Consider the following 21,124-nt stretch of genomic DNA (forward strand, 5'->3'; position numbering starts at 1 on the left):
TTAATTAACGATATTGACCGATAGGAGCCTACCTCTAAAGGGATCCTTTCCCGGCTTAGGAAGTACCACAATGACAGATTGATTGGAAGCTGCTGAGATACCATTGGTATTTAACATAGTGTAGTAGTTTTGCAAAGGGGATAGAAGGGTAAACCTCAAAATTGTATAATATTCAAAGCCGAGGCCGTCCTGGCCAGCAACTTTACCCAGTTTCAAATTTTGAATCAAAGAACAAATTTCATGATAGGACTGTTTAGCGCAGTGATATGGTCTGTTGTTAGGCGAGGCCACTGAACTGCATGAAACGGAGAGTTTGCGGTTTCCATATCCATAGGTTTAGACCGATACAGCGACTTGTAGTAGCTTAGAAACCGAGCCGCAATAGCCGTGGGGGCAGTCTCGTGTATACCCCTACCATCTTTGATACCCATTATGGACACCTTCTGCCCCTTAGGTCATATTAAGTGTGTCATAAAATGACTGGCCCGATTGCCATGTTTGTATAACTGATAATGGTAATATTGCACCCATTGATGAATTAAGCATTCCAAAGCCTCCCGGGCCCTGTCCATCGGAGTTTTGTCTTCAGCTGTCATAGTTGCCACCCCAGCTGATTTCAGTGAGGACGATGCCTCTTATGACCCCTGAGGTGATGACACCTCCGATTCCTCCTCTGAGGACTCCGAGGGCCTTCCCTTGGACCAGTCTCCCTCAGAGGAAAGATGGAGGTCCCTGCCCGAGGACTTAACCTTTGCAGGGTTTGTTCGGGCCATGGTGGAAGCCATTGTGTTCCAGTGGATGACGAAGGAAGACACCAGGCACAAAATGCTGGAGTCTTGGAGCTTATGCTCTTTTCTTCTGGAAAACTTCCATTTTTTGGTTAATTGTCTTTTTCTTCTTGTGCTGGGTCCCTCTCTGTTGCTTCTGCCTTAGTCAGTCTTGTGGTGGTATAAGTCTTCAGTTTGTGAATGCTCTGAAGAAGGTTGTGGCTGTCTCAGTCCACAAAATCAAGGAGCTGCCCCTGAGAATTTAGAAACACCCCCTCACGGTGCCACCTGTAGATAGGAAGGCAGCTGGGGTGTACCTGGTCCAGCATACTATTGGCTTTGAGAAACAACAGCTCCCCCACCAGTCAGTGGTGGTTGAGTCTGCGCTTAAAGAAGGCCAAGTGCTCCCGGACCCATGCCTCAGCTCCCCTGGGGAGGGAACACATGGTGCTGGATATGCTGGGCAGGAAGGTCTTTCAGGGTGCCATGCTGATAGCCCAAATTGCCTCCTACCATCTCTATATGACTCAGTATTCCCATAACCTCTGGAAGCAGGTTTGGGAGGTGGCGACAGACTGTCACAACAGCAGCAAGAGACTTTGCTGGTGGTTGTACAAGAGAGCCTTCAGTACGGGAAGCATGAGGTGCGTTCCACCTACAATGTGCTTGAGATGGCAGCAAGAGTTGCAGCTGCTGAGATTGGCACCCGCAGGATAGCTTGGCACTGGGCCCCAGACCTCCGGCCAGAGGTGCAGGAGAGGCTTGCTGACTTGCCATGTACTGGCGAAAATTTCTTTGGGGATAAGGTGAAGGATGCGATGGCTCAGTTGCGAGACTACCATGAAACCATCACGAGATCCTCCAGCACCTTTCTGCCAGTACTTCTGACCCATCATCTTCAGCCAGGAGGTTGGGGCAGCACAACCCAAGGTGCTCTTTCTATCAACAGCAGAAGTATTACCTGCCAGTGTCTCGCTCCCGCCTGCAGCAGGTGAGCTCTCGGGGACGCTCTAGGCAATAGTGAGCTCCAAAGCCCCATCCAGCGCTCCAGCCAAGCCCTGCTATGGATTTTTTGACTGCAGGGGAGGGAGCAAAAGCCAGCCGCCCGTTCCTGTGCAGTGGGACCCTCCAGTCGGTGTTCGGCTACGATTCTTCACAGATCGATGGACTGGTGTCACATCAGACCAGTGGGTTCTGTCCATCATACGATGGGGATACAGGCTGAATCTATTGGGTATTCTGCCAGATTCTCCTCAGAACCCCTTTTGGGGGCCAACAGTGTGTCAGGAGATCCTCTAGGTGGAGCCCTTCACCCTAGTAACAGCCAGGGCCGTCGAGCCTGTTCCACCAGGACAATGGGGATGGGGTTTCTACTCTAGGTATTTTCTGATTCAAAAGAAAACTGGGGGTCTCTGTCCCATCCTGGATCTGAGGGCCTTGAACAGATTTTTAAAAAAAGAAAGGTTCAAAATGGTCTCTCTGGGCACCCTGATTCCCCTCTTACAAATAGGGGACTGGCTATGCTCCCGCAATTTGAAAGAGACCCACATCGAGACCTTCCGAAGTCATAGGAAGTATCTTAGGTTAGTGGTGAGTGAACTCCACTTTCAGTACAGGGTGTTACCATTTGGTCTGGCCTCCGGACCATGGGTTTTTACTAAGTGCCTGGCCGTGGTGGCACATTTGCATAGGTTGGGAGTGCAGGTTTTCCCCTACCTGGACAATTGACTGATCAAGAGCACTACCTAGGTAGGGGTGACATGTTCCTTGCGTTTGACCATCCAGACGCTGAAGTCATTGAGGTTCATTATCAACTACCCGAAATCTCATCTCAGCCCATCACCTCAGCTGGACGTCATCGAAGCCCTGCTGGACACGACTTAGGCGAAGGCCTTTCCATCCCACATCAGAGCACTGACCTTGGTGTTCCTTGTGGGGGTAGTGCAGCGGAGCCTGCGGATCTTTGCAAGGCAAATGTTGAGGCTGTTAGGGCACATGGCCACTACCATCCATGTTACTCTCTTTATGTGATTGCATATGCGCAGGGCCCAATGGACCCTGTTGTCACGATGATGTCAGGCCACCCAGGGCCTCTGGGTTCGCATCCGGGTTATGCCATCTCTCCAGGCCTCTTGTCCTGGTGGGGGAACCTGTCTGATCTGAAATGAGGGGTGTCATTTCAATTTCCCTCTATTCAGGTTGTCCTTGCCATGGACGCGTCCAACCTGAGGTGGGGGGGCCCATGTGGAAGAGCTCCACACCCAAGTACTGTGGTCTGCCCAGGAAACACAATGACAGATCAACTTCCTGGAGCTCTGGGTGATCAGGTACGCTCTCTGGTCTTTCAGAGATTGGCTAGTTAGCAAGGTGGTCCTGATCCAAACCAACAACCAGGTTGTCATGTGGTATATCAATAAGCAGGGGGGCACGAGATCATTCCTCCTATGTCAGGAAGCGGTCCAGATCTTGTCCTGGGCCCTGTCCCAGGGAATGGTGCTCCGAGCCACATATGTGGCCGAAACGGAGAACATGATAGTGGACTGGTTGAGTCAAGCCTTCAAGCACCATGAATGGTCCCTGAACCAGGTGGTGGCAAACCAGATTTTTCATCTCTGGGGAATCCCGGACATGGATCTGTTTGCATCCCCCTGCATCAGCAAGGTGGCTTAGTTCTGCTCCCTATACCAGGCAGATGACACTCCAGTCTCTGATGCCTTTACTTGCAACTGGGGCCAGGGCCTTCCTTGCGTGTATCCTACGATCCTTCTAATGATGAAGTCTCTCTTGAAGCTTCGTCAGGACTGGGGGACTATGATCCTCATAACCCCTCATTGGCCAAGGCATATCTGGTTCCTGCTCCTATGGGATCTCTCCCTCTGGGAACCGATCAGCCTGGGAACTTCCCCAGACCTCATCACTAAGGATCAGGGCAGGCTGCAGCAACCCAACCTCCAGGCCCTGTCTCTCATGATGTTGATGTTGAGAGGTTGATTCTGTGGCTCCCTTGACCTCTCAGATGATGTGTCTCGTTCGGGTCTTGGTGGCTTCCAGAAAGCCTTCCACTAGGAAATCTTATGGGCTGAAGTGGAGGAGGCTTTCAGTGTGGTGTAAGCAACATGGCCTGGATCCCTCTCACAAACTGCTTGATTACCGTATTTTTCGCTCCATAAGACGCACCTGACCATAAGACGCACCTAGGATTCAGAGGGGGAAAATTAAAAAAAAAAAAATGTGCTAAACCGGCTCTGTCCCCGGGCTTCTGTGCATCTTATGGAGCAAATTAGGGGAGTGCATGACATTTTTTTTCTCCCCATTTTGTTTTCGGGTCTGGGGAGGGCCATTTCGGTCCACTCCCCAGATCAGAAAACTTTTATTTTTCTAATTCTGTGGGAACCCCCCCCCCCCCCAAAAAAAAAACCCCATCCCAACCCTTTAAATTAATTAACAACCCCCCACCCTCCTGACCCCCCAAGACCTTCCAAATTAATTAAATACAACCCCCACCCTCCTGACCCCTCCCCAAGATCTTCCAGATTGACTACAACCCCCCACCCCCCTGACCCCCCCAAGACCTGCCATAAGTACCTGGTGGTCCAGCGGGGGTCCAGGAGCGGTCCGGGAGTGATCTCCTGGACTTGGGCCGTCGGTTGCCAGCAATTAAAATGGCGCCAACGGCCCTTTGCCCTTACTATGTCACTGGGGTCGACCAATGCCAGCGGTAGCCCCTGTGACATAGTAAGGGCAAAGGGCCGTCGGCGCCATTTTGATTGCTGGCAGCCGATGGCCCAAGTCCAGGAGATCGCTCCCGGACCACTCCTGGACCCCCGCTGGATCACCAGGGACTTTTGGCAGGTCTTGGAGGGGTCAGGAAGGGTGGGGGGTATAGTAAATTAATTTGGAAGGTCTGGGGGGGTCAGGAGGGGGCAGGGGTTTTGTTAGATTTTTAATTTTTTTTTATATTCGCTCCATAAGACGCACAGACATTTCCCCCCCACTTTTGGGGGAAAAAAAGTGCGTCTTATGGAGCGAAAAATACTCTTCCATCTCTTGGGGGCTAGTTTGAAAATGAACTTCGTTAGGGTGCACTTGTGCATGATCCACCAAGGTGTGGATGTTTAGTGCAGCCTTTAGTGGAACGGTTTATGCAAGGCCTGATCCAGTTGAAGCCTCCCTCTGTGTCTTGGAACCTCAGCATGGTGTTGGCTCAGCCGATGAAGGCTCTTTTCGAGCCGCTGAACTCCTGTGCCTGAAATACCTGGAAGGTCATCTTTTTGGTGGCAGTCACTTCAGCAAGCAGAGTCAGTGAGTTTCAGGCATTGGTGACTTATCCTCCATACACGAAGTTCTTTCTTTCATTCATTCATTCATTCATTCATTCATTCATTCATTCATTTATTTATTTATTTATTTATTTATGGATTTTTATATACCGGTCTTCTTGCATTGGATGCAAATCAAATCGGTTTACATTGAACAAATGAACTTGCTTGAAAAAGCATTACATATAACAAGTAACAAAGAGCATATAATGCAGAACATATAGGACATTTAAAATAAAATGGAAATTGAAGTATTCATCTTATACAGATGCCTTGCAGAAAGTCCAAAGAGGATTGGAAATTGAAATTAGGTTAGCTGATGGTTGTATCGAAAGAAATTGGGCTAATAGCACAATAAGTCATAATTGCCAAGGGAGGTAGACTATAAGTAGTCAGGGAAATGCTAGGCTGAAAAGCCAAGTTTTCAGTTTTTTTTTGAAGGACTGCTGGCAGGGGTCCTGTCTGAGGTCTGGTGAGAGTGAGTTCCAATGAGAAGGACCTGCAGTGGAGAGAGCCCTATTCCTTAGCGGAGTTTTGGCTTGAGGGACAAAAAGGATGCCTTGATAAGCTTTTCTTATTGGTCTCTTTGATTTGTTGGTGCGAAGCTGATAGGTAAGATCAATTGGACCTAATTTATTTTAGGATTTGTGTATGATGGTCAGGGCTTTGTAGAGGACTCTGTATTTAATTGGAAGCCAGTGGAGTTTTTAGAGAATGGGTGTGATGTGGTCTCTCTTATTAGAGTTAGTCAAGATCCTGGCTGCTGAGTTCAGCAACATCTGTAAAGGCTTAATGGAGATGTCTGGAAGGCCAAGTAGCAAGGTGTTATAGTAGTCCACTTTGGTGAGGATGATTGATTGAAGAACAAGACGGAAATCGTGTGAGTATAAAAGGGGTTTAAGCTTTTTCAGAACTTGTAATTTGAAAAAGCACTCTATAGTTGTGTTATTTACAAATCTTTTGAGGTTCAGCTGATTGTCCAAAAGCACGCCTAAATCTCTTATGTGGGAAGTGTTTTGAGGTTGTCCAGGATAGATGTAATGGGATTTAGATTGGTGGTAATGGGATTGATATTGGAGGTAATGTCTTTTTGTGGTTGACCGATTATAATGGAAGATGTCTCTCTAGAAATGTAGTTGTCTTCCTGGGAGATGAGGTATTCAGTTTTTTCCTTGTTGATAACTAGATTAAGTTTCATGACGAAGTGGTTTTCTGTGCGCACTCTTAAGTTCCTGCCCAAGGTGGTGATGGAGTTCCATCTTAACTGCAGCTTGGGGGTCATGCCAAGGCTCATTCTGTCAGAGCCATGGCGATTTCAGTGGTCCACTTGCGGGCAGTTCCTATGGACCAGATTTGCAAGGCTACAACGTGGAGTTCTCTCCACACGTTCGCCTTTCATTGCTATTTGGATAGGGCTGGCCGACGCGACAGTAGTTTCGACCAGTCCATCCTCAGGAATCTCTTTCAGCTCTAAACCTACCTATTCCTGCCTAGGGCCCTTTTTTTTGGGTTCAGTTTGTTTCCCTCTGTTACCAACAGCACCAGTGTTGTTGTGCCTGTTGGCACTTGGTTTGGTGTCTGTTGGTCCCTTTGTTTTAGGGGACAGCCTGTAGCTAGGGATTTACCTGTGTGTGAGGACTACCATCCTGCTTGTCCTAGGAGAAAGCAGAGTTGCTTACCTGTAACAGGTTATCTCATAGGTCAGCAGGATATTAGTCCTCATGAAACCCGCCTGCCACCCTGCATAGTTGGGTTTCTCCTATGTTTGTAATTTTATTTTTTCGTAATTCTATGTTACGCGCTGAAGAGGGACCCCGCGTGGACACATGGATTAAGGCATGCTGGGCATGCTCAGTATGCCAAGTCAAAGTTCTAGAAATTTTGACAGAAGTTTTCTGTGCCAGGCTCCATCTGATGATGTCACCCATGTGTGAGGACTAACATCCTGCTGTCCTAGGAGAACACCTGTTACAGGTAAGCAACTCTGCTTGCTGAGCTACCCAAGAGGATGGAGTATAATGGGGAAAGATAGAAACTGTCTTGGATAAGCAGTTATATCCTAGATAAGGAGTGTGGACAGGAAATACTGGACAGGATGAGTCAATTGGTCTTTCTCTGCCATCATCTACTATGTTACAGGTCCAAAAATCATTTTTTTCCATTCACAGTTCTTCTTTTTGCCTCTTATAGATAATTTCCATGTTCTGTCATCCAGCTACTGAAGTTATTTATATTATTAACTTGTTCTAGTTTTGTCCATAAGTAAATATTTCTATACTGTTGCTATTTCTTTTACTAATTCATAATTTTTGTCATCTTAAGCTTCAAGTTCATTCCTAGACCTTACAGGTAATGCACAGTCTAGAGCAATGGTTCCCAAACCTGTCCTGGAGGACCCCGTAGCCAGTCAGGTTTTCAGGATATCTACAATGAATATATATGAGATAAATTTGCATGCATATTCATTGTGGATATCTTGAAAGCCCACCTGGCTGGGGGGGGAGGGTGGTCCCCCAAAAGAGATCTATAAATTGAATAAAATTGGGGAGAGAATGCATCCTTGTTTTATTCCTCTTTAATTCCTCATTCTTTAAAATGTCTTGCTCATGGTTATAACTTCAACAAAACCTAAATCCAGGTGCCTCGACGAGGGATAGAAAATGAAAGGTCTAGGACTCTCAGCATTGAGGCATTGCTCGACTGAGGTAGAGAAAAGTCTGCATTGCCCCTTGTTAAGTGCTTACTGCTCTGCCTCTGGGCTTTCTCTAGACTGTACATATGTGACTGCTCTTTGGTTAGCGTTGGTCTCTTGGATACTGCACATTGAAAGATGTGAGAGATGGGGAGCAAAGAACGCCACGAGGGAGGAAAAAGCTGCTACTGTAAGCTGTAGCCAGAGCTCACCAAAGGGCAACTGGGGAGTGTGTTCAGACGTGTGAGTTTGCGCAGCTTGTGCCACAGTAATAGTCCTGACTTTTATTGTTCTCTGTCTCTTCTCTGCAGCGGCGCAACGTGGGATTTACAGCCGGAAAAACTCGACTTTACACAGTTTCATCGGAAAGTGCGCAGTGCCCCTAAGCACCCGCTGCCTCACATAGACAGAGAAGGGTAAGGAGTCGGCTTTATTTGTTGGTGGGGAAATTCATGTGTGGTGGGAGGGAGGGAGGAAAGTGGAAGGTGTATGTGGACAGAGTTTTGCTTCAAAGAAAATTGGTCTGGTTTATTTCAGGTCGGAGAGTGACCGTAGAGATGCTTTTCTGCATATAGTTTGTATGTATATGTATAAATATGTTTATATTTACATACACATATACCTTCCCCCCTTTAGGTCACTAGTTCAAATGCAGCTCAGGTTGATAGTATTTGAAAGTCAGTACTACTTGGAAACTGTTTGGTCTTGGCCTACTTCCCATTGGACAGACACCTGCATCACATTGGAAAAAAAAAAATCGCAATTTTCCACTAATTGAAAATCTGAGTAGTGCGTCAGCTGAGATGTCAAAGCTGAATTCCCTTCTCCCTCCTAGATGTGGTCCCTCCAGGGCAGGGTGCATGCCTGTTGGTAGGGACAGTGTGCGGGAAGCTTGTATTGCTGGTAAGTACCTTTGCTCTACCTGTTTTGTGGATAAATGGAGGACTTCTGTTTCCAGTGCTGTCAATCCAGCCTCTTTCATGAGCCTTAAATTCACAATTGAAATTTGAAGGGGAAAATTATATCCCATTCACACATGAAAAAATTATTACGGAATGAAAATACTGGAGATAACATACCACTTTGGAAAGATGTAGAACTGTTTTCAGGGGTACAGTATATACGCACACCTGGAAACTCTCTTGAGTTTCACTTGGAGACTCAAGGGATTGTGTAAATTTCAGGGTATTAGGGAGGGGGAGAAAGCTCCTGGCAGAAGCCTCACTTCCCCTCAGGTAACATGCAGGGAACAGGAAGGGAAGAGACTGGAGAAAAGAGCAGAGCAATTGTTTTCTGCTTTGATGCGTCTTTTCCAGTATTGCGCCATCCCCTCCTGCCCTGTTCTAAATGGTGGGCATCACTTTAGATTTAAAAAATGTTTTTGTTTGTATTTGTAAAACTTTTATTCCTTATCGTCCATGCCAGACCAGTCCAGATATGTGGGTTATGTCCTCCTGCCAGCAGATGGAGACAGAGAATTATAAGCTCAAAGCTGAGTTTACTCCCTCTATAAAGATCTGGTGTTGCCTTGAGCTCTTCAGTATTTCTCTGTCTCCAGCAGATGGTGTAGACTTATGGACTGGTGTTGCAGCTACAACTAGACTCCTCTCGAGAAGGCTTTAGGGCCAGGTTCCTGGAGGAGCATAGATTGAGTTCTGGGGGTACTCCAGGATATTGTCTTGTTGGACTGATTCTCCCTTCCTCCTTAAGAACCGACACAGTTGGAGGTTTGATTTTTTCACCAAGGGATCAAGCTCTAGGTGGTCCCCAGTGGCTTTGTTTCCTTGGTGGGTCCAGTAGCAGGAGCTATTGACCAGGCTCCTAGGTCAACATTCTTTTGGACTGATTTTCCTGGTAGAGTGGGTGCCTTGAAAGAAGAGGAAAAGAAATAAATCGTGCAGCACAGCCTCTTCCTTGACCTGCCTTTCAGTCTCCTGTGCTGAATTTGAACTGTATCAGGGGCTAGAAGACAATCACCCACCCCTCTCCCTGCCTCCACTGTCTTCTGATTTCTTTGTGGTGGTGGTGGTGGTGGTGGGGGGGGAGGGAAGACAGGCCCTAAAGATAAGTCATGGCGGCTCAGCATTTCAACCAGTGTGTTCTGTCTGGCTTGCAATCAGACAGGAGGTTGCTTGCTCTGCCACAAGCAAAACTGCGTGGGTTCCCCATTTCAAGCCCTGGCACATGGAGCAGGGCCTGGACAGTGTGCCTGTTTTGGCAGGATTAGCAGCCATTTTACTGCTGCTTTGAGCCAAAAAAAAAAAAAAAAGAAAAGATGATTATAAAAGTAAGTTAAACACACCAAGCTCTCTTCCCTCTCATCGTTGAATGGAGAAATTCTATGAGGGGGCTCCGGATTTATCCTCCGGCACAGCTCCAGTTCCCTATGGAGTTATTAATGCAGCAGGTGACATCCAAGCATGTCAGAGATCCTCTCTCTTGCTTCCTCCGCTAGTGGAGCGCTTGAGGGAACAGCCCTCCCTACTACCCAAAGAAAGCTTCCTAGAAGCGCTTTTAAGAGCAAATTAAGCTACAGACTGGTTAGCCTGACTTCAGTGCCAGGAAAAATAGTGGAAAGTGTTCTAAACACATCAAAATCACAGAACATATAGAAAGACATGGTTTAATGGAACAAAGTCAGCATGGCTTTACCCAAGGCAAGTCTTGCCTCACAAATCTGCTTCACTTTTTTGAAGGAGTTAATAAACATGTGGATAAAGGTGAACCGGTAGATGTAGTATACTTGGATTTTCAGAACGCGTTTGACAAAGTTCCTCATGAGAGGCTTCGAGGAAAAGTAAAAAGTCATGGGATAGGTGGTGATGTCCTTTCGTGGATTGCAAACTGGCTAAAGACAGGAAACAGAGAGTAGGATTAAATGGGCAATTTTCTCAGTGGAAGGGAGTGGACAGTGGAGTACCTCAGGGATCTGTATTGGGACCCTTACTTTTCAATTTATTTATAAATGATCTGGAAAGAAATATGACGAGTGAGATAATCAAATTTGCAGATGACACAAAATTGTTCAGAGTAGTTAAATCACAAGCAGATTGTGATAAATTGCAGGAAGACCTTGTGAGACTGGAAAATTGGGCATCCAAATGGCAGATGAAATTTAATGTGGATAAGTGCAAGGTGATGCATATAGGGAAAAATAACCCAAGCTATAATTACACAATGTTGGGTTCCATATTAGGTGCTACAACCCAAGAAAGAGTTCTAGGTGTCATAGTGGGTAATACATTGAAATTGTCGGTTCAGTGTGCTGCGGCAGTCAAAAAAGCAAACAGAATGTTGGGAATTATTAGGAAGGGAATGGTGAATAAAACGGAAAATGTCATAATGCCTCTATATCGCTCCATAGTGAGACCGCACCTTGAATACTGTGTACAATTCTGGTCGCTGCATCTCAAAAAAGATATAATTGCGATGGAGAAGGTACAGAGAAGGGCTACCAAAATGATAAAGGGAATGGAACAGCTCCCCTAAGAGGAAAGACTAAAGAGGTTAGGACTTTTCAGCTTGGAGAAGAGATGGCTGAGGGGGGATATGAGAGAGGTGTTTAAAATCATGAGAGGTCTAGAACGGGTAGATGTGAATCGGTTATTTACTCTTTCGGATAGTAGAAAGACTAGGGGGCACTCCATGAAGTTAGCATGGGGCACATTTAAAACTAATCGGAGAAAGTTCTTTTTTACTCAACGCACAATTAAACTCTGGAATTTGTTGCCAGAGGATGTGGTTAGTGCAGTTAGTATAGCTGTGTTTAAAAAAGGATTGGATAAGTTCTTGGAGGAGAAGTCCATTACCTGCTATTAATTAAGTTGACTTAGAAAATAGCCACTTCTATTACTAGCAACGGTAACATGGAATAGACTTAGTTTTTGGGTACTTGCCAGGTTCTTATGGCCTGGATTGGCCACTGTTGGAAACAGGATGCTGGGCTTGATGGACCCTTGGTCTGACCCAGTATGGCAATTTCTTATGTTCTTAGTATTTTTATTACGAACGTAAGACTGAATGCTGCCCAGAACACTGGATGGAGGAGCACAGAAATGTTTTAAATAAACTAGTGGGGGTGGAAAAGAAGAAATTGATAAAGAGTTCTCCACCCAATTCCTGCTGCTCAATAGCAATCTCAGGGTAATCACAGCACAGAAGTTCCCAGGTATATATACTAGTCCTTGGGGGGAAAAAAGGTTTCACCATCCTTAGTGAAAGAAGTCTATCTCGACAGAATGGAAATAGCCTGTGAAAGGTTGGAGTGGCTTGCTGAATGATTTTCTGTGTTAAATTTGTTAGTTAAATGCATTAACTTTTATTTCCTGCTTGTTTCTCATTTTGCCTCTTGGTTTTCTGTAGGGGGTGCTTAGGGACCTTCGTTTACAGGTTTTATTTTATTTTGCCGGGGCATTTCAGTATTAGAAGAAAACATACAGGAGAAAAACAAGAGGAAAAGTCATTTTCTACTGATTACTTTTTTTGGTTCTAACAGAGAAATTCCGAGGCAAAATAAAATAAAAATGAAAAACAAAGGTCACATAAGAACATAAGATATGCCATACTGGGTCAGAACAAGGGTCCATCAAGCCCAGCATCCTGTGTCCAACAGTGGCCAATTCAAGTTACAAATACCTGGCAGGTACCCAAACATTAAATAGATCCCAAGCTACTATTCATAGCAGTTTAGGGACTTCTCCTATAGGAATTTATCCAAACCTTTTTTAAACCCAGCCACACTAACTGCTGTAGCCACATCTTCTGGCAATGAATTCCAGAGCTTAACTATGTGTTGAGTGAAAAATAATTTTCTCTACTTGCTAACTTCATGGAGTGCCCCCTAGTCCTTTTATTGTCTGAGAGAATAAATAACTGTTTCACATTTACCCATTCAAATCCTTTTATGATTTGTAGACCTCTGTCATATTTCCCTTCAGCCGTCTCTTGCCCCGCTGAACAGCCCTAATCTCTTTAGCCTTTCCTCATAGGGGAGCCATTCTATGCCCTTTATCATTTTGGTCACCCTTCTCTGTACTTTCTCCAGTGCATCTAATTCTTTTTTGAGGGCGGTGACCAGAATTGTACACAGTATTCAAAGTGCGATCTCACCATGGAGCGATATAGAGGCATTATGACATTTTCCCTTTTATTTGCCATTCCCTTCCTAATAATTCCTAACATTCTGTTTGCTTTATTGACCACCACAGTACACTGACCTGATAATTTCAATGTAATATCAACTATGATGCCCAGATCTTTTTCTTGGGTAGTAACTCCTAAAATGGAACCTAACATCGTGTAACTACAGCATGGGTTATATTTCCCTATATGCAGCACCTTGCACTTGTCTACATTAAATTTCATCTGCCATATGGACGCCCAATCTTCCAGTCTCACAAGATTATTCTGCAATTTATCATAATCCACTTGTGATTTAACTACTCTGAATAATTTTGTGTCATATGCAAATTTGATCACCTTACTCATTATAACTCTTTCCAGATCATTCATTATATATTTAAAAAGCACCAATCCCTGAGGCACTTCTGTTTACCTCTTTTCACTGTGAAAACTGACCATTTAATCCTACTCTCTTTTTCCTGTCTTTTAACCAGTTTGTAATCCACAAAAGTACATAGACTCCTATCCCATGACTTTTTAGTTTTCTTAGAAGCCTCTCATGAGGGTCTTTGTCAAATACCTTCTGAAAATCCAAATACACCACATCTAACAGTTCACATTTATCCACATGCTTATTCTCTCTTTGATTAAAAAATGTAGGAGATTTGTGAGGCAAGAATTCCCTTGGATAAATTCATGCTGGCTGTGTCCCATTAAATCATGTCTGTCTATATATTCTGTCATTTTATACTTTATAATAATTTCCACGATTTTTCCCGGAACTAAAGTCAGGCTAACCGGTTTGAGTTTCCCATATCACCACTGAGCCCTTTTTATATATTGGGGTTATGTTGGCCATCTTTCAGTTTTCAGGTACTTGCAATAGGTCTGAAATTTAATTTTTTAGTTTTCAGAACCCTGGAATGTATACCATCGGGTCCAGGTGATTTGCTGCTCTTCAGTTTGTCAATCTGGCTTACTACATCTTCCAAGTTCACCATTATTTGGGTCAGTTCATCTGAATTGTCATCCTTGAAAACCGTCTCTGGAACAGGTATCTCCCTAACATCCTCCTCAGTAAACATCGAAGCAAAGAATTCATTTATTCTTTCTGCAATGACCTTATCTTCCCTAAGTACCCCTTTAACTCCTCGATCATCTAACGGTCCATCTGACTCCCTAGCAGGCTTCCTGCTTTGGATATATTTAAAAAAATTTTATTATGAGTTTTTGCCTGTATAGCCAACTTCTTTTCAAATTCTCTTTTAGCCTGTCTTATCAGTGTTTTACATTTAACTTGCCAATGCTTATGCTTTTTCCTATTTTCTTCAGATGGATCATTCTTCCAATTTTAGAAAAAATAAATAGCCTCTTTCACCTTATCTTTTAAGCATATCAGCAATTGTTTCGTCTTCCTTCTACCTTTTTTAATGTGTGGAATAGATCTGGACTGTGCTTATAAAAAGGTATTTTTTAACAATGCCCATGCCTTTTGTACACTCTTAACCTTTGTAGCTGCACCTTTCAGTTTTTTTCTAACTATTTTTCTCATTTTATCAAAGTTTCCGTTTTGAAAGTTTAGTACCAGAGCCATAGATTTACTTGTTGTCCCCTTTCCAGTCATTAATTCAAATTTGATCATATTATAATCACCATTGCCTATTGGCCCCACAACTGTTACCTCTTTTTCCAAATCCTGTGCTTTACCAAGAATTAGATCTAAAATAGCTCCCTCTCTCGTTGGTTCCTGAACCAGTTTCTCCATAAAGTTGATATTTATTCCATCCAGGAACTTTATCTCTCTCGCATTTTGTGGTGTTACATTTTCCCAATCAATATTGCTGTAATTGACATCTCCCATTGTAACTGCACTACCAATTTGGTTAGCTTCCATAATTTCGCTTAGCATTTCATCATCTGCCTCATTATTTTGGCCAGGTGAAGGGTAGTATACTCATCTCTATATTCTACCCCGATACACATGGGATTTCTACTCATACAAATTCTATTGTACATTTAGTCTCTTGCAGGATCCTTATCCTGTTGGACTCAATGCCATTCCGGACATAAAGCGCCACCCCCCAGCAAGTTCAGTGTTCTGTAAAGAAGACCCTGGAGAAGGACCGTTGCTGGTTGAAAAGACCGTAGAAGGGAATGGGTTTGACACAATTCCCTTTACAGAAGATTATGGGCCTCATTTTCCAAGGAGTTACCGCGCGCGATTTGCAAATTTGGGGGGGGGGGAGGGGGGGGAGGGAGAGAGAGAGAGAGAGAGAGAGAGAGAGAGAGCGCGCGCCTTGCTATAATGTCTATGCCCTAGACAGGTATTTGTATCCCTATGAGAGGCCCACCTAGTAACTCGAGGTGGGGATTAGGTAAGAATGTAGGGGGTTGGGGCCACTTTCACATTCCACGTGAGACGTACGAACAGAACAGTGGTCTCTTGTGAAGATTTGAAGGCCTTCGGAGTGAGGAAGCTCACTCCAAGATGAGATTTGGACAATGTTCTCTCCACCTAGCTTGATGGACACTCTACCTGGGCAACAACAAGCTAGGTGGAGAGAACGTTGCCCAAATCTCTTCTTGGAGTGAGTTTCCTCACTCCGACGGCCAGCAAATCTTCACTAGAGACCACTGTTCTTTCCGTAGGTCTCATGTTGAATGTGAAAGTGGCCCACAACCCCCTATGCTCATACCTAATCCCCACCTCGAGTTACTAGGTGGCCCTCCCATAGGGATACAAATACCTGTCTAGGGCATAGGCATTATAGGAAGGCTCTCTCGCTCTCTCTCGCTCTCTCTCGCTCTCTCTCTCTGATACTGAAACGGGCTGTCTGGGAATATCGTGGACTGCGATACTCCCTGGCTGAACACTTTCGCGAAAACATCGTGCACCGCGATAAAACAACCAATGAATCATCGTAGTGCACGATGTTTTCGTGATTTGCGACTCCAGTTCCGCGAATGGCAAAAACATTGCGTGCGGCGATGTTTCCCCACTGCACGAAAAATGCCTTATTTGCATAGGACACGCCCCCTCATGCGTTACCACTGCGATATTGGAAAATGAGGCCCTATGTCTGAGAAGAGCTAGGAAAACTGAATGTGGACAAGTCCATGGGGCTGGATGAAGTACATTCCAGGATATTACGAGAATTCAGAGATGTCCTGGCAGGTCCACTGAAAGACCTGTTCAATAGATCCCTGGAAACGGGAGTGGTGCCATGAGATTGGAGAAGAGCGGTGGTGGTCCCACTTTGTGAGAGTGGTAGCAGAGAGGAGGATGGAAACTACAGGCCAGTTAGCCTCACTTTGGTGGTGGGAAAATTAATGAAGATGCTGCTGAAAGAAAGGATACTGAACTATGTACAATCTGGTAAGTTGCTGGACCCAAGGCAGCATGGATTCACCAGAGAAAGGACTTGTCAGACAAATCTGATAGATTTTTTTGATTGGGTGACCAGAGAATTGGATCGAGGAAGAGCACTCAATGTTATCTATTTGGATTTCAGCAAAGCTTTTTTTTTTTTTTTTTTTTTTTTCAATTCTTTATTTATTGCTTTCCAAATTTATCACAACAACAAATAAACTATTACAAATTATAATGTAATAGTAACTGATTGACATCTTATTATTTATATAGTAAAAATAATAATACTAACCATAATAAGTATCATTTTTAACAATCAGTCACTAATGCGAGGCAAAACAAAGTTAAAATCTTCATTCTATGAGCGGCAAATTTAGGACAAATTATATAAAGATAAGGTAAGCATTAAGGTAAGCAAAATACCGGACCTTATACTGCTAGAAGGGCCTTGAGATCCTCCGGATTAGTAAATATATAATTTTTTCCATCTAATTTTACGATACATCTGCATGGATATTTAAGCATATAGTACCCACCCCTGTCTAGGACTCCCTTTCTTAATAACATCATTTTTTTTCTATTTAACTGAGTAGTTTTTGCAAGGTCTGGAAATATCCAGACCTTTTCACCATAAAATATATTTAATCGATTGGAAAAGAAAGATCTCATTACATTGTCTCTATCTGTAATAAATGCGAACCGAATCAGCAAGGTCCCCCGCGTTTTAACCACTAATTCATCCTGGGACTTCTGTAATATATCAGATAAATCTTATGAACTATTTTGTGATAGCTTTTGTTCCAGTATCTCTTTTTCACTCTCCTTAACTTCTCTATCTATTTGATCTTGTTCTTTCTCTCTTTTCCTAAGTCCTAGATAGAAAGTCTTAACAATCACCGGTAAACATTTACCCGAAATCTTCAGTACTTGTTTTAAATACGTCCTAAACAGTTCCATTAGTTCCATCCTCTTTATAATTGTAAAATTGTTAACCCTTAAATTTAAAGATCTTATCGAATTTTCAAGGTTTTCTATTCTTTTATTGTCATCCTGTTCAACATTTATTTGATAATTTTGTATTTTTCTATTTGTGAAACTCGCTTATCCATCTCAACCATTTCTTTTCTTTGTTCTTCCACTTTTGCAGAGTTCTGAGAGGATGAATTAGAAGTTTTCATTACTTCATTCGTCAATTTATTAATTGATAGATCTAATTTAGCCAAGTAATTCCACACATTTTCTAATGTTATGTTAGCAGGTTTTTTTTAACATGGTTTCTGTTTTAATTATTATATCAATATCATTCTGTTTCTCTTTATTAGGGTTACTTAACTTCGGGGTGCTAGTTTCTCTAGGAGTAACATCAGAGTTCTCAAATATACTCAGCTGTATAGGAGACAGTGTGTAATGGTAAATGGAACCTACTCTAAAGAGAGAGCCGTGCCACAGGGACCGGTTCTGTTCAATATCTTTGTAAAGACATTGCGGAAGGGATGGAAGGTAAAGTTTGCCTATTTGCGGATGATAGATCTGCAACAGAGTGGACATGCCGGAAGGAGTAGAGAGAATGAAAAGTGATTTACGAAGGCTTGAAGAGTGGTCGAAGATTTGGCAGCTGGGATTCAATGCCAAGAAGTGCAGAGTAATGCATCTGGGATGTGGTAATCCAAAAAAGCTATATGAGATGGGGGGGAGGGGGAGGCTGATGTGCACGGACCAAGAGCGGGATCTTGAGATGATAGGTTCTGGCGATCTGAAAATGGCGATGAATTGTGACAAGGCGATAGCTAAAGCCAGAAGATTGCTGGGCTGCATAGAAAGAGAAATAATCAGTAAGAAAAAGGAGGTGGTGGTGCCCTTGTACAGGTCCTTGGTGAGGCCTCACCTGGAGTACTGTGTTCAGTTCTGGAGCCCTTATCTCAAAGGAGACAGAGACAGGATGGAGACGCTCTAGAGAAGGGCTACCAAAATGGCGTGGGGTCAGTATCAGAAAAAGTAAGAGGAGAGACTGAAGGATATTAATATGTATACCCTGGAAGAGAGGAGGCGCAGGGGCGATATGATACAGACCTTCAGATACCTGAAAGGTTTTAATGATGTGCAAACTTCAAACCTTTTCCATTGGAAAGAAATCAGTAGAACTAGGGGTCACAAAATGAAACTCCAAAGAAGACCCCTCAGAACCAATGTCAGAAAATATTTCTTTACAGAGAGGGTGGTGGATGCCTGGAATGCCCTTCCGGAGGAGGTGGTGAAAACCAAAACAGTGAAAGAATTGAAAAGGGCATGGGATAAACACTGTGGAACTCTAAAGACTAAAGGATGGAATTGAAGAAAAGAGTGCATGCAGGAAGTTGATGGTGTGACGGTTAGTACCCTTAACAAGTAAGCCTTGATATTGGAGATGCATTACCCCATCATTGCTCTCTGCTTCAACGGCAGGGAGAGAAGGGGAATTGGTTTCGTTCAGCAACTGAGGGTTCGACTTTCACAGACTGGGGAAAGAAGTATGGGGGTAACTTGCTGCACGCCGACTGCTGCTAGAGGCTCTGTAAGTTTGGATAGTTTTTCTAGTTCTTTTTCTAATATTCCTAGAATTTTAGGCCAGGGAAAATATGGGGACCTTGCCTTTTTGTCTATATATAAACCATCTGCTCAATCTCGTTTCCTTGTTCAAATTCCAACTGTTAATCCTGTGCTTCCTGATTCTCCTAATGAGGTTTCTATTTGCTTAATTAATGTTCAGTCTATTAGAAGCAAATCATATTTGCTGCAAGATTTTATATCTAATGAGAGACTTGATTTCTTTTTTTTTACTGAATCTTGGCTATTAGACTCTGATCACCTTGTCTTAAATCAGCCCCACCCTAAGAAGCGCAGTGGTGATTTACTTTTTATTTACAAAGATAATTGGCATGTTAACTCTGAATCTTTAAGTCAAAATGGTTCCCTTGAGATGCTTATCGTGTCACTCAAAGAATTTGCTCTCTGTCTAATGTATGCCCCTCCCAAACTCTTATCTTCGGATCTTTCTCCTCTTTTTGAGCAACTACTGCTTTCCAAATTTAATCTAAACAAGGTGATCATTCTAGGGGATTTTAACTTACATATTGATGCTGTTCCCCCATCTAATCAATATGCTCTATTTTTGCATATTTTTCAATCCCTTGGAAGGTCTCAAATTATTCAAAGCCCTACTCACAAACGTGGATATACATTAGATCTTATTTTTGTTAACAGTTCGGTCTCTTCTAACTGTTCCACTCTTTAAGTATTACACCGGTTCCTTGGTATCACCATCAGTTGGTCAAATTTCATTTTGTCAGGATACTCTACTAATGGATTCCACTGTGTTTCATGATTCTATCACTCTCTTACTTTCCAATATCTCTTTTGCACTCTCTCAATGGGATTCCACTTTGAACGTTGTTCTTGAACAAATTGCTCCTCTGAAACCAGTTAATTCATCTAAACCCAAATGGGCTCGCTGGTTACAGTCAACTCCTGTCAAGAATGCTTATCATTTGCTCAGGAAGACTGAATGTACATGGAAGAAAACTCCTTCATCTGATCATGCCCAATCCTTTCACATTCTTCTTTATGAATTCCAAGCTTTAACCAATTTTGCCATGAAAGAAAAATTTTCAAAGCGAACTGTGAAGTTGGATACAATCCTAAAGTGTTGTTTAACATAGAAAAAAGACTAACTAGCCCTGTCTCTGCTTTTTACCATCTGTAAATACTCCTAGTGCTGAATCCTTCTCTATTCATTTCAATCTCAAAATAGAAAAACTTTATATATTGTTTGCCACAGTTCTTGACTGGTTTAATAATCCTCCCTCATCAACTATAACAGTCTGGAATGATTTTGAACCAGTGTCATCCACTGAAATAGATACTCTAATTTCCAAATCGAATGACACTCTTTGTCCTTCCTCCCTTTTTAAGGCTTTGAGGAACATACGTTCCCCAATTTTTTCTAAATTAATCAATCTTTCCCTGAGTGAGGGCTTTATTCCTACTTTGCTAAAAAAAAAAAAAAAAAAGCAATTGTGTGTCCACTTTAAAAAAAAAAAAAAAAAAAAAAAAAAGTACACTCGACCTTGCCGATCCGAGCAACTACCGTCCAGTTTCTTCCTTGCCATTCTTAGCCAAAATTCTCAAATCTACAGTACTTTCACAACTCACAGAACATCTTGAGAAGTTTGAAATTCTTGACCCTCATCAATACGGCTTTCACCGTTTTCTTAGTACTGAGATATGGCTTTTATCTCTTACTTACTTCTTAAGAAGATGAATTGATTCTGGTAAAAAATATTTGCTTGTATCCCTTGATATTTCTTCTGCTTTTGATACTCTAGATCAGGGGTGGGCAATTCCAGTCCTCGAGGGCTGCAAACCAGTCGGGTTTTCAGGATATCCTTAATGAATATGCATGAGAGAGACCTGCATACACACTGCCTCAGTTGTATGCAAATCTTTCATGCATATTCATTAGGGGTATCCTGAAAACCCGACTGGTTTGCAGCCCTCGAGGACCGGACTTGCCCACCCCTGCTCTAGATCATAACATACTTTTATTTTGACTGCAAGAATGTGGATTGTTAGGTACGGTTTTGAAATGATTCAACCTTATTTCTCAGATAGATCCCATGCCATAAATTTTAACAACATTTTTTCTTCTTTCTCTGATATCAAAACTGGTATCCCTCAGGGATCCTCATTGTCTGCTTCTCTTTTTAATATTTACCTTGCTCCCATTTGTAAAATTCTTGCCTCTTTAACTGATTGCTACAAAATGTATGCAGACGACATCCAGTTTGTGATTCGCCAGTCCTATGATGAGACCATGGAA

General features: G+C 43.1%; 1 protein-coding gene across 2 annotated transcripts in view; it reads left to right on the forward strand.

The window, feature by feature from the left end:
* Nucleotides 1–21,124, forward strand: part of CTIF (cap binding complex dependent translation initiation factor) — a 620,589-nt gene that overhangs the window by 151,502 nt on the left and 447,963 nt on the right. For both annotated transcript variants that reach the window (XM_029580299.1, XM_029580308.1), the window contains one exon: nucleotides 8,090–8,194. In XM_029580299.1, the coding sequence (XP_029436159.1) occupies nucleotides 8,090–8,194 (105 nt within the window). The remainder of the gene's footprint in view (nucleotides 1–8,089; nucleotides 8,195–21,124) is intronic.

This window comes from Rhinatrema bivittatum, chromosome 1 (genome assembly GCF_901001135.1).
Source record: "Rhinatrema bivittatum chromosome 1, aRhiBiv1.1, whole genome shotgun sequence".
In the NCBI taxonomy this organism is placed as follows: domain Eukaryota; kingdom Metazoa; phylum Chordata; class Amphibia; order Gymnophiona; family Rhinatrematidae; genus Rhinatrema; species Rhinatrema bivittatum.